The 14,446-nt window shown below is 44.6% G+C and overlaps 3 protein-coding genes across 3 annotated transcripts in view; 1 reads left to right on the forward strand and 2 right to left on the reverse strand.

The window, feature by feature from the left end:
• Window positions 1-10,671, reverse strand: part of BLOC1S5 (biogenesis of lysosomal organelles complex 1 subunit 5) — a 40,307-nt gene extending 29,636 nt beyond the window's left edge. The window contains exons 1-2 of the mRNA XM_060023669.1: window positions 10,527-10,671; window positions 6,043-6,125 (exon numbers count right to left, since the gene is read on the reverse strand). Coding sequence (XP_059879652.1) covers window positions 6,043-6,125; window positions 10,527-10,671 — 228 coding nt within the window. The remainder of the gene's footprint in view (window positions 1-6,042; window positions 6,126-10,526) is intronic.
• The window catches only part of SNRNP48 (small nuclear ribonucleoprotein U11/U12 subunit 48), a 578,580-nt gene that overhangs the window by 428,355 nt on the left and 135,779 nt on the right, over window positions 1-14,446 (forward strand). The gene's annotated exons all lie outside the window — the stretch shown is intronic.
• EEF1E1 (eukaryotic translation elongation factor 1 epsilon 1) overlaps window positions 13,405-14,446 on the reverse strand; it is a 28,892-nt gene continuing 27,850 nt past the window's right edge. Inside the window, exon 5 of the transcript XR_009521002.1 lies at window positions 13,405-13,799. The gene's annotated coding sequence lies outside the window, so the exon portion shown is untranslated. The remainder of the gene's footprint in view (window positions 13,800-14,446) is intronic.

Here is a 14,446-nt window from a genome sequence, read left to right on the forward strand (position 1 = left end):
TTTGTACTGTCACCTCTCTAACAGCCCATTAATGACAATAATTAATTTAAACAACAAATAGGCCCATCTGGTATGTGCTTGTTTTTATGCTGATATTTTTGGCTAAGGTATACGGTTGACACCTACTACAAAAGGAAGACTATAGGGCTTCCCTGGTGGAGCAGTGGTTGAGAGTCCGCCTGCCAATGCAGGGGACACGGATTCATGCCTGGGTCCGGGAAGATCCCACATGCCGCGGAGCGGCTGGGCCCGTGAGCCAAGGCCACTGAGCTTGCGTGTCCGGAGCCTGTGCTCCGCAACGGGAGAGGCCACAGCAGTGAGAGGCCCGCGTACCGCAAAAAAAAAAAAAAAAAAAAAAAAAAAAGGAAGACTATAAACCAACATCTGTTTATTTGTTATATGAATATTATTTCTGGGGTGAAAATTCTCAGAGCAAAGCACAGCACCAATGAAGCTTGGTTTCTGATGTATAACACCCCATAAAGTTACATATACAGTTAATTTTTCTCAAGTTGAAATTAATAACAAGTGCTCAGGTAATGTGCTTCAAGACAGTGCCTGGCACTAAATGCTTCAAAATGTTAGCAATTGTTCATAATGTTAGTACAGTCACTGTAATATTTACATTAAAGATGTAACGACAGTATCAGAGAGGAAATGAGAGGCCGATGTAATATTTAAAATTTTCTTTCCATCACAAAATGGTCAGTCCCACAAGTTTCTTTTCTCACAAGTTTTAAAACCGTTATCATACATACGTGAACCTATTACATGCCATGTGGGATCGACTTCTTCCTGATATTTAATACTCTGACAGCTACTCTTACAACCTAACAAAAATGAGATCAGATGTCAAATGAAATTCTTGTCTGTCCTGCCTTTTAAGAGACTTTATCTTTTTTTTTCCTTCCGGTATGCGGGCCTCTCACTGTTGCGGCCTCTCCCGTTGCGGAGCATAGGCTCCGGACGCGCAGGCTCAGCGGCCATGGCTCACGGGCCCAGCCGCTCCGCGGCATGTGGGATCCTCCCGGACCGGAGCACGAACCCGTGTCCCCTGCATCGGCAGGTGGACTCTCAACCACTGCGCCACCAGGGAAGCCCGGGACTTTATCTTTTTATCAGTACAACTCACATTCAGACGCAGCAGTAAGAACCCTCACACCTCCTATAACTACTGTACTTATTTTAACAAATTTTTTTGCCTCAATTTTAATCAACATTTCCTCCATTTTTTTCCCTATTTCTCTAACACCTATTTTTCTTTCTCAGTTCAAGTATCAGCCCCGCTTCTGAAGATTTCCCTCCCAGCTCAGCTGGGAGTTAGCTCCGCTTCTGAGATTTCAATCACTTTGTGCTTATTTTGTCATAATAATTTCACCATTACAATTTGTTCTCCGCAGACTGTAAATTCCTGAAGGTAGAGACTGTTTCGTATCTATTTTTGCGTATCCGGTGTGACAGACAGCTCTGGATCCATCCCCCTCCTCTCCGCACCCAAATACCACGTGGTGGTAAACCTGGCCTAACAGACACAGCTAGCCGTCGCCCCCCTGCCGTCCTTTCTGCTGCATGAAGTGCACGTGCCATGGCTGGGCTCCCACAGCTACCCTGTGAGCGTGAGCCTGGGGTGAGGGCACCACGGCAGTGAGGAAGAAGGAAAAGCTGGAGGAAGAGCTGACGTCCTAGGGCTGCCACACCTGCCCCAGGCTCTGGCTGCCATGAGAGGAAAGTAAGCACTTAGGAAAGCCACTCTCCTCAGGTGTCTGTCACTAGTGACCAAACACCTTCCTTATGATACACCAAGGTATTCAGGAACCAGTCAATAAAGCAGTCAGAGACTGAAGTTTGCTGAAGATGAGTTCGTGCAGGACTGCACAGCCCCTAAGCATTTCATAAACGCTGACCTGCACGGCCTCCCCTCTGTCCCACACGAGAGAGGCCCCAGCGTCTCTGCAGCTGGAAAGATAACAGTGCAGAAGATCATGCCTTTACTCGCTGACACAACCAGACAGGCTCACTGGAGGGGCCCTGCCGGGATCTCTGTTCATAGTATTTACTGGAATCGGGGGGAATAAAAGAGCTGTGTGCAGTTGGGAGCAGGAGAGTCAACTGTCCTGAAATACTAACAATCACAAAAAGAGAGCTTAAAATATTATAATAGAAGGTCGATAATTTAAGTAATGCTGCCACCGTGTGGCACTTATTGCCTTCTTTTAGAAAGGAAATTTTATAAAGAAAAGGATTATCGTTGCCGTGTGTGTTAACTTTTAAAAATATATAAACTATAAACGAGTTTCCTTTTAAATGCTAGCCAGTTTTTCTTCAAGTGAACCACATTTAAGTGACCTAGAGAAGACAAAACTTAAGGACCTACTGTGTGGCACATGGAACCATATACAATATCATGTAATAACCTGTAATGGAAAAGAATCTAAAAAAGAATATACATATATATGTATGAGTATGCGTGTATATATATAACTGAATCACTCTGCTGTACACCTGAAACATTGTAAATCAACTGTACTTCAATTTTTAAAAAAAAGACAAAACTTGTAGGAAGCCCTGACAGCTCTGCCTCCCCGTTCCTCCGGTCCAGCCGTGTGACGCTGGGGAAAGACCACTTTTAGTAAATAGAGGATGTTTTTATTTGGGCCAAGATAGAAAAGAATGGTAAGTAATGCACATATCTATTCAAATCTAAATCTCTAAAATGCTTTCAGCTTTTCTCTCATAATTTGAGGGGAAAGGTTAGTGTGTAACAGACAGAAAAGGTACCCGAGCCTGACATACAGGAAAGCTTCCAGGAGACACTAAAAAAGACGGACTGGGGAGGTGACTGCGTGAAAGGACGGCATCAAGTACTTTTCTAGAAGAGGAGTCATGTGACCAATTAGCTGGAGAGAGCGCAAACACAGCTGATGAAATATTTTTGAGCCCTTCAGAGACCATTCTTCAGTGACTACATGAGCCTACCCTGCTGCATAAAGGCTGGGCCCGTCTGTCTTACTCAGGGATACAGCACTGGTTCCTGACATGAGGTCTCACACAAAATAAGTGCTGAAGACATTTTGTTTCACTTTCTATAATAAGCTTACATCTGTCATACCCAGTGTGAAAATTTTATTCTTTAGTAAACATTTTCCTGAGAGGTCTATACCACTTGCTTAACAAATCGCTGTTTTCCCTAAAGATATCAAAAACGGAACCAAAACTCAAAGTATTGCAAATTCTGAATACAATTTTAATATGATTTTACTTGCTCCCATCTTTCTCTTAATAATAACAGTTACCAACACCTGCCTAACATCGACATACCACGGAATTTAAACAATGATACATTACTTAATCCTCACAAAAACTCTGCAGTATGTATTATTGTTCCCGTTTTAAGAAAGAGGAAACTAGGCCTTAATAAAGCAAATAATCACAGCTAGGAAGAGGGATACCAGGATTTGAGCCCAGATACGTCACAGGTCCAGCTCCAAGGCCCATGTTCTTTTATGCTTCAGCACAGCCCTGTCTCCAAAGAGACCCTGGGGGCTGAACAACGCGGAACCCAGGTAACTGCTCTCCTCTCAAGCACATGCCCGTCTTCTCTCGGCCCCAGTTAACAGAGGTGTTGGCTTCAAAAGGGAGTGAGCTCTTCAATATAACATATTCCGCAGCATAAATGAAATAACACTTCTTTCATCATCCATTCAAGACTCAGTCTTGCTTGTACAGCCCTTTCACAGGAACCACCTACATTATCTAATGAGCACTCAGCCACTAATCAGCTGTGTGACCTTCCACACATTTCTTTCCATCTCTGGGCTCAGTGAAGGGGGGGTGGGGGGGGTGGGGTTAGATTAGAGAAGCCATCTTAATTCCAAAATTCTATGCTTCTTTTAATATAAAGTAGGCCTTTAGAGATACATTTACAAACTTTTTAAAAATAAAAGTTATTTAGCATTTCAAATTAACCAGATTGGCCAAAAAAAAAGATGACTTATGAAAGGATGTTGGAAAAGCCAGGTCTTAGGCCAAGCTCTGTTAATTGTGCTTTTGAATCATATTAAGTACCTACCCTACAATGCACAAGACATTCTTTCAGGCACTTTGAACACAACAGAGCATAAGAAAGGTAAGTGTCTATATTCTAGGAAGGACAACAGGCAATAACTAAGCAAAAAGGAAAATATAGGTAGTAATAAGAGCTCATGGAAGGCAGAATTCAAGATGGTCCCTGAGAGCACCACCCCTAGGATATACACACCTCTCAGTTATTCAGTCAAACCCTAACCGAGGTGCTGCTGTATAGATATTCTGCAGGTTTACTTAAAGCCCCAAATCAGCTGACTTTAAGAAAAGGAGATTATCCCTAGAGGGCCTGACTCCATCAGGTGAGTCCTTAACAGGGATGGGACTCTTCTCGGTAAGAGAGGTTTAAAGCATGAAAGGCAGACTTCACTTATGTCTTTGAAGAAGGAAGGGGCCGTGTGGCAGGGAATATGGGTGGCCTCTAGGAGCTGAGAGCGGCCCCGGCCGACAGCAAGCAAGGAAATGGGAACTTCGTCTACCTGGGCAAGGAACTGAGTCCTGCCAAAATCCTGCAAGTCAGAAAGAGGACCCTGAACACCAAATAAGAATGGCGCCTGGACAGCTCCTTGATTTTAACCGTGTCAGACCGTGAGCAGAGTACCCAGCGTGCTGTGCCCAGACTTTATTCCCACTACTTTATTCTCACTATTCAATTGTTAATAATCTTTACATAGCATGATAAGGGAATAGTCTATGGTTAATTTTCTGTCTGGGGGATAATTATTCTTACTCTACAACAGCAATAGTAATGATGACAAAGATAACTAACAGTTATTCCTAGGTACCAGAAAATATTCTAAGATACACACACCTTTAATCGTCACAATAACTCCATGAAGCAGATATTACGCAGATCTTAAGTCTCTTGAACCCAGAAATGGTGTCTAATGCTGCAGCTCTGTTTCTCTTTTGAGTGCTCTGTACCACAGGCTTTCTGTACTTTTAAAGTGTTTATGGAAAGGTTCTCTCCTTTTAGCAGGTTTAGACTTCCTGCTTGGTTGGAGTCTCATTTGAAAATAAAACCCCAGGAATTCTCTGACGGTCCAATGGTTAGGACTTGGTGCTCTCACTGCCAGGGGGTTCAATCACGGGTCGGGGAACTAAGATCCTGCAAGCCGCGAGGCCAAAAAAGAAAGAAAAAGAAAACCCCAACTTCCACAAAATACAAAACTGCTTGTGTAACGTCATTTACCATCTACCCAACAGGAGCTTGGGATGTTACTATTCAACGCACAGTGAACCAATTATACATGTGCAAAATCACAGTCAAACAAAACAGAATGGCAGGCTAGTGCATCAGGACTGTTGGGACATAGCACACGAGGTGGGGTGGGAGACGGTAAAGCTAGAAAGATAGGAGCCGGGTCATAGAAAGATGCCGGGCTTTGTCCTGTAGACAGAAAATGATATCAAAGGTTTTGAAAAAGTTAATGTCAGAGCGCTGTGGCAGCAGGGTGAAGACTGGATTTGACTGGGTTGATAAAGCAGGCATACCAATCAGAATGGACAGAGATTTGTTAGGTAGCATTTGGAAGGCTTGATCATTGAATGTAACCTAAAGGGGAGGGAATAGCCAAGGGCGATTCTCACGTTTTAACTTGAGTGCTTTCAGTAGATGCTGCTGCCCCAGATAAGAAAAAAAAAATATAGAAAATGGGTCTGCAAAACTGACCCATTCATCTGTAAAATCATTTTTTTCATTATATCTCATTTTATACCTGAAAACCTGAGTTCAACAGACAGTAAACACCCCAGAGCAGGCACCAGAACTGGAGCCCAAGGCACCTGCTGCCTACTCTCGTGCTCCCTCCATTCATGTCAATGCCTCTGAATGCTTTGTACATTTTATGAACACATGAACAGAAATCATAGATTTTAAAACTAGGGAATTTCCCTTCCGTATATTAACACACTAACAATTAGGGCAGTCTTTTTACAAAATAGGTTTCAAATACTCACTTCAAATTCTTTCACAAAATAACGGGTTTCACCTTGGATAACTGGTCTGTGATCTAACAGCCTTGAATGAATTTCTCCGAGATCTGTAAAGACAAAATGAAACTCACGGTCAATCCACGCTAAGTGGCACAATCTCTAGCTTGTTTTACTCTTCCTGTCCCCATAAACGTATGAAGGTTAAAATCCAGTTCAGACTATGGATTATCCAGTCAGTAAATTGGGAAAGTACTTTTGAGAGCAATTTGGCGATATCTGATAAAGTCGAAGACGTATACCTAGCAATTTCATGCCCAAGTATGTGCCCTAGAAAAACTCTTAAACAAAGGAAAGAGAAATGCATAATGTTTACTACAGCATGAATATAATGTCAAAAAAAAAAAGGGGGCACGACCTAACATACTCATAGGATGGATATTACAAATCAGTGAGTGAAAATGAATACAGTGGGGTTACATTTATTAACAAGGATAAATCCCATAAATAAAATGTTAAGCAAAAAAGCAACTTTCAGAAGGATAAAGCCATTTATATAAACTTTCAAAATATGCAAAATCACTTCCTGTTGGGACATATACAGAAGCCATAAAGCTATAAAGAAATGCACGAGAACGATAAACACCAAATTCAAGACAGTGGTTACCTTAGAGGAGGGAGGGCCGTGCAATGAGAGCAAAGGGCACGATGGGGCTCTTCATGTGTGTTTATTAATATGGGTGGTGAGTGTTCATTGTAAGTCACTATAAGTCATAATTAAGGAAAAAAAGTTCTGAATTTTAACTGTTTTTGGTGAGTCATCCCGGGGTATATTCTGCTCTCATACCACATACCATATTGTCCTGAAATTTCCTCTCTACTCCAGTGAGTATCTCAGAGACCAAATTGTTTGTATCATCCACAGAGGGTTAACATACATTTTTCTATATGACTGAGAAGCCATTACACTGATCTTGGGATATCTGCGTCTGTGACCTGATGTAATGGGAATTTTCTTAGTCTTTGGAGAATTCAATTCTGTTCAGAAGTGGATAATCACCACTTCTGAAACCCTGACTGCGCTCCAGAACTTAAGATGTGGAGATGAGGGGAAAAAAGATTCTGAAACACACACGACCACAGAAATTAAGCTGGTTTTGTAATAACATTAAAACAACAAAACAAACACATTATAATAATTCAGAGTTGCAGGTATCCCAAGGATTACAAACAAATTCTCTCAGTTTAATAATGTAAAGGTAAGCCACATATTTCCACATAAACTCAATCCTAGCCCTGCTACAGGCAAAGCACTCTTTTGTTGTTTGTTAACAAGACAAAAGATACAATCCTTTGTTCTCCAAAGTGCATACTCTAACGTGGGAGTTAGACAATCTCTTCACACAAAAGACAGAAATAAGCACTTCAACAGACTATGAGACAAGAAAAAACACAGTAAACTGCAGATCTCTCATTATCTAATGAAGTTCTGGCCCTGAATTTGCAGACCTTTAATGTAGTATGTGGATCTCTTTGCCCATCATAAGGAACAATTTACTGCAGAGTAAGTTTTTCTGATAACACCCACATCGTCACCATTGTCACCTCACTGCTTCTCAAATCCACCCCTTCTGTTCCATCCTTGCTTGTCTTGGACTGTTTCAACAGAGTGAGTCACACCCCTCTTCAACCCACTCCATGTACAGTCAATTCTGCTTATCTGCAGGACAGTAGGCCCTTTGTATTCTCTGATTCTGCAGTTACAAATTCACTTTATAAAGTAGGCAAGTTCACAAATGGGCACCCTGCAAGATGAGGATCCACTGTACCTGCCTGAGTGTTCTATTTAAAACACAGATCTAACCACATGACTCTTGTACTTATTGTTGTTCCATAACAATATGGAACATTCAACAAGAAGTCCAATCTCCTTAAAAGGCAAGAATTCTTCTTCGGTCTGATTCCCACGTGTAGTTTCCCAAACATGCCGTGCTGACTCAGGCCTCCACACCTTTGCTCATGCTCTTCCAAACTAAGTCCAAAATATCCTTGCCCGCTTTTCTCAACTACTAACACTTTATTCTTCAAGACTCAGGTCAGACACTCCATGCCCCAGGAAGCTCCCCATCTCCTAACAGCCAACCACAGCCCAGAAAACCTCAAAGACCTGGGGCCTAAGTATTGAAATCATTTATTTATATATTTCCCTCTCCCTAGACCCTGGCAATAAAACTCGACACGTATATTTTCACAATCGATAGTCTTCAAGTAAGATGAACTAAAAACAGATTTTCATACTGAAAATAGTAAATCGTTCCACAAAAAAACCCAAGAAGGTTCTAGACATATTTTCAATTATAACTCAATTTTGAATTAACCTGAAAAACTTCCTTTGAATTACCTTCTTTTAAAGAAAGTACTACATCTGAAACTAATATATTGTAAATCAACCGTACTTCAATTAAAAAAAAAGTACTACATCAAAATCACAAACTTCTGTGCATCAAAGGACAAAATCAACAGAGTGAAAAGGCAACCCATGGAATGGGAGAAAATATATGCAAATCATGGCTGTAAAGTGGCTAATATCCAGAATAGAAAAAGACCTCCTATAATTCAACAACAGCAAAACACACTACCTGATTTAAAAATGGGCAAAGGACCTGAATAGACATTCCTCCAAATAAGATTTACAAACGTCTAGTAGGCACATAAAGAAGATTAACCTTAGGGAAATGCAAATCAAAACTACAAGTTACTGGGACTTCCCTGGGGGTCCAGTGGGTAAGACACCAAGCTCCCAGGGCAGGGGGCCCGGGTTCGATCCCTGGTCAGGGAACTAGATCCCATGTGCCGCAACTAAGACCTGGCGCAGCCAAAATAAATAAATAAATATTAAAAAACAAAAACAAAACTACAAGATACTACCTCACACCCACTACCAGAAAAACAGAAAATAGGTTGTGGAGAAATGGGAACACCTGTGAACTGTTGGTGAGAATGTAAAACGGTTCAGCCACTACGGAAAACAGCAGAGTGGCTGCTCACAAAGTTACAAACAGATTTATCATTTGATCCAGCAATTCAGCTGTGGGTATATATCCAAAACAAATGAAAGCAACAACTTGATATTTGTACATCCATGCTCACAAGGGCCAAAAATGGGAAGCAATCCAAGTGTCCATCCATGGGTGAATGTATACCCAAAATGTGGGGGTGGGGGTGGGGGGGGTGGGGGGTGTGTGTGTGTGTGTGTGTGTGTGTGTGTACAATGAAATATTTGAATCATAGTCAGCTTTAAAAAGGAAGGAAATTCTGCCACATGCACGATTTTACTTATATGAAGTACCTAAAGTAGCCACATTCAGAAACAGAAAGCAAAATGGTGGCTGCCAGGGGCTGGGGCGGGGGAAAGGGGAGACTGGGGAGTCCGTGTTCAATGGGTACACAGCTGCAGTCTGGGAAGATGGAATAGTTATGGAGCTGGATGGTGGTGACGGTTTCACAACAACGTGAAACGTACCAATGCCACTGAATTGTACGCTAAAATATGATTAAGGGAAACTTTATATTCCATGTATTTTACCGTAATTAAAAAAAATTTAAGTAATAGTTCACTAAGATTGCACATGTGAACAATTATAATTAAGGGCTAACACCCATGCACTACGCCCACACTACTAACTAGATTTGAGACACCCTGAATTCTACACAAACCTGACAGATACGGTTAAAATGCAATAGGCATGAACACGAGGATGCCATTCCCTGGGCAGCGCTGAGGGGCGCCGGAATCCTACAAGGGCTTCAACACTGCAAGACGGTAGGGCTGCCGGCAGAAGCGAGGGGTTAAGAGAGGACGGAGACGAGGCGGTGCGGTATTTAACTGGCAAAGATCTTCCTGCACGAAACAGTTGTTGAGAGTTTGGAGAATCAAACCAATTCAGGTTCTGTGAGAATAAGGGCTGTAGCTAGGTTGTAACCTTCTCCCAGCTCAAAGCAGACGGGACGAGTGGACATCGGTACACGTGTTGGGGGCCTTTGGTGTTTTAAGATGCCTTCATGTTCTCTCGTTTCCACCTTGCACGACCCAGGAGCAGACAGGGTCAGAGCGAACGACCTAGGCACACACCTCCTAAGCGGCCTGCCTGGGTGCGCGGGCTCTTCCCGACTCCCAAGCTCAGGGCGTCACACGTGGGTCGCGAGCCCGCGTCCACGGCAGCTCCACGCAGGGTCCCGGGCTGGGGGAGGGGAGAGGGCAGCCCGACGGCTCTCGGCTGCGGCTTCTACGAGGAAGCAGGAGGGGCTAGGGCGATTTGCTGTTACTGGGAAGCACCTGGCGCGGGGAAACAGGCGTCAATGCGCAGACCCCTCCCCCACCCACCCACCGCAAACGCCAGGCCGCCCGGGAGCCGGGGGTCGACCTGGGGCTCGGCCCCGGGTCAGAGGACGCCGCCTGGGAGGTGGGACTGCGCTGGGACCACCGAGCCGAGAACCCTAGTACTCCGTACCCTTGATAATGAGATGGGCTGGCGAGCCCGCGGTCCCCAGCGAGTCCTTCTTCTTGCCGCCGCCGCCGCCGCCGCCGCCGCCGCCGCCGCCGCCGCCCGAGGCGGCCTCACAAACCACGGGGGTCTCCGTCCCTCCGCCGCTCATCCCGGCCAGCTCCGCCCACCCGCGGCCGCGCTGCGCCTGCGCAAACCTACACAGTCCGCTTTCCCCGCGCGGGGTTTAGGCGTCATCAAAGGGCATCGGGGAAGCTGAGTCTACCCAGCGGCCGGTTCCTATAAAGCCACTATGGTGTGGCCAGGGATGTGAGTTTGAAGAAGCCGGTGCCGCCATGCTGGGTTAGGGCAGATGCTGCCGGAATAGGAAGGTGTTTGAAAGTTAGAGCTAAATTTATTCCTCCCTAAACCTGCTGGAATCTATCGTGATTTAGAGAGGTTGGCGGAGAGGGGATCTAGTCATAGATGAATATGAATAATAGTGGGGTAAATACATCATCTATATTATTACCTGCCACCAGTATTTAATGGAGGTTGTTGACGTGCGTGCTTTGCCACATTTGCTCATCATGGCAACTGCGGGAAACAGTTTTGTCATTTCTTTCTAACAAAAGAAGAAACAGGATTAGAGATTAAGTAATTTGCCCAAATCACCTCTCAGACTCATTCATGCCCATGTAAAGAGCAAAAATGTCTGTTCCTAGCATTTGTATTTACAAAATCTCAACCAGTTGTTATAGGGGCTAAGATAAAATAGATGCATGCAATTATGGAAGGGACCATAATTTGCTAGGCTGCTTTGATTCGTAGCCATGAAGAGACAAATCTGGTGCTGACATTTGTATCTAGTGCTACTGTTTGATAAACTCCTTAGAGTTGATCTTGTATTCTCAACAAGTTGTCATTCCCTTCCTGGCACAGGCCTTCCCCCATAGCCTCTGCTTTAGCTCCTCTCGGAAGTACCTAGATGATAGCAATTGATGAAATTTTCCTGCGGTGTTTCGAAGATGTGAACCCACCCCCACCAAATGGAAGATGTTAACTACTTGATGACTATGAGCACGTAGCCCCAGGCCTCCCGGAGCCTAAGAACTGATAAAGTTAACCCCTGTGACACCACCCTGTTCCTTCATCAACAGCCAGTCAGAGTATTGTGCACGATCTGATCGCGTATTCTGCAGACCCCTCCCCCCACCTTGCCCTTGACCTTTAAAAATGCTTTGCCGAAACCCTTCAGAGTGCAGGAGGCTTTTTAGGACATGAGCCACTTTGTCTCCTTGCACGGCCTTGCAATAAACCTTTCTCTGCTCCAAACGCGGACGTTTCGTCGGGCACATGAACTTGCGTTAATATTTGTGCCTGTTCAAACGACAGACGGTGCAACTTTTCAGTGACTCCGTCATCTCCTGTGTTCACCCAGCGGTTCTACCTAAGAATCATCTCTTAATCTCTCCCTTCTCCCTCCTCTCTTCCTGCACTGTCCTTACCCTCAAGGGTCTCTCAGTCACCAACATTTACAGTCTAGGGCCTTGTATGTGATAGGATGGAGTTAAGTGCAGCACATGTGTGGGACACCTGGGGGCAGGAGGTGGCCAGCAACGACTTCCCAGAGGAGGTATATTTTGTCTTCAGACCTGAAATGTTGTGTAAGTCATGTGGGGTGCGGTGAAGATGGAACTTGGGGTTTTCTAGCACAGGAAGAACAAAGAGGCATAAAATAGATGAATTCATAAGTAGAATGTGAACTTGGTTAATTGCATGTTATTGGGTCTGGCTTCTAACCTTTTATTTCCCTCGCTTTGGCATTAACCTCTAGAAAACGTAATTATTTTTAAAGCCCCTCATTATCCTCCCCACTTCTAGGCACTTTTCGTATTCAAGTTTTCTTCTGCATCTGCCAGACTAAATCTTCTCTAAGCTTAGTTTCTTTGAACTACTGAAAAACCTGGGAAGACTTGATACTGAACAGGACACTGTGGGGCTCCTGGGCACAAAATTCTGTGTCCCTCATTACTCGATTACAGAAAATAGGCTTCATTCAGCCTCCATGACCTTCCCGGAGTTCCAACTAGCAGGTTCAAACAGTTGCTAATTAGGGAAGGGCGGGGATGCGGAGACAAGGGAGGAACAGTGAAAAGAAACAGTAGTGTCAGAAGTTCCTTAATGGTCCAGTGGATAGGACTCGGTGCTTTCACTTCAGTGGCCTGGGGTTCAATCCCAGGTTCCCCTGGTCTGGGAACTAAGATCCTGCAAGCCACGCAGTGTGGCCAAAAAAAAAAAAATAATAGTGCAGCCTTGGGGCAGGGATACATAACAATACCTTTTCAGATACTGAAACCCCTACCAGGTGGGAGAAATTAACCATAATAAGCACGGTGACCCCAGACCGGTTAGAACCAGAAGGTTGACGATGCTGACTCCCACTTACTTCCCCACCAACCAATCAGAAGAATGTCCACGAGCTGATCACGCCCTCTTTGAATCATTACTATAAAACTTCTCACTATCCCCTCTAGATTGGGATACACAGTTCTGAGAGCAGGAGTCTGCTGTGGCCTCCTTTGCCTGGTAAAGCAATAAAGCTGTTCTCTTCTACTTCACCCAAAACTCTGTCTCCAAGATTTAATTTGGTGTCGGGGTACAGAAGCCAGATTCGGCTTCAGGCTCCCTCTAGTACAGTGAGATTGATAGTCCCCTCACATTAACATGGCTGTTAAAATTGCAGATTCTGGGTTCTGCCTCCCCAAATTCTGTTTCAGTAGTTCTGGGGTAGCTGCTACCTCCCCGTACCCAATTGCCAGTTGATTATGATATAAGAATTCTGTAAGGAACGGCACCAAAAACGGAGGAGAGCTTAAACAAGCTTTATTTGGGAACGCTCCAGGGCGAGGTTCACTGGTCCGAGAGAAAGGGGCCAGAGAAGTCGCGCCCAGGGTGCGGGCGCTAACAAAATGTATAGGGGTGGACACGGGAGGTCTTGCTGTGTGAAGCAGCCCTTTTTCGGTAATCTCTCGGGTGTTGTGGCAATGTCAGGTGTCAGTTGCATCAGCCTCAGAGCCGTTGGTTCCGCCCCTCGGGGAGCGGGAAGACCGGGGCCGAGTGGTGTGGCAATGTCCGGTGTCGGTTGCATCAGCCACTTTGGCTGGGGTTCCGTCTGGCTCCCTGGGCCCTTCCCCGGACCTGCCGGCCTTACAAATTCCAGGTGCAGTAGTTAAGACTTTGGAATCAGACAGAACTGGGTTCAAATTCTGACTGTGCCACTTGCCTGATGTTCCTTTTCTACAGAATAGCAATAAGATATCCATATTATAAAGTGATGATTAAAGAAGTTAATACCTGTAAAGTACTTAGAACAGTGCTTGGCACAGCAAATGCTCAATAAATACTATTTCAATAACCTCCTCTATCTCCTTTTAAAGCCCTGTATAATCTCTTTCTCCCAATTCACCTTTATTTGCCACCACTATAATGTCTTGCACGTGTTTGGCGCTTTACAATTTATAAAATGTCATCACACATAACATACCATCTTCTCATTATTCTAGTTAGGATAGATATTAAAATACCCATTTTCAGATACAGAAGCGAAGGATCAGAGAACGTGGGAGGGTCTCTAAGATGGCTGCGATGTTTCCTCCCTTGCTGCCCATCAAGAGACGGAGTTTGTTTCCCCTCCCCTGGAGTCTGAACTGACCTTATGACTTGCTTTGATGGGTAGAACATGGTGGGCCTTAAGTCACCTGGCAGTTTCTGCTTTTGCTCCTGTCAGGAAGTCTAGGCTGTCCTGCTGGGGAGAGGCCGTGCTGTGGAGAAGCACGGGAAGATGAGACATCCCCTGTAGAGAGAGGCTTTATAGGTGAGAACGGAGGCCCCGTAGCAGCCAAGTGTGAGGGAAGCCTTCTTGGGTCTTTCAGCCCAGCCATCAG

The sequence above is a fragment of the Delphinus delphis genome, chromosome 10 (assembly GCF_949987515.2).
Source record: "Delphinus delphis chromosome 10, mDelDel1.2, whole genome shotgun sequence".
NCBI lineage: Eukaryota > Metazoa > Chordata > Mammalia > Artiodactyla > Delphinidae > Delphinus > Delphinus delphis.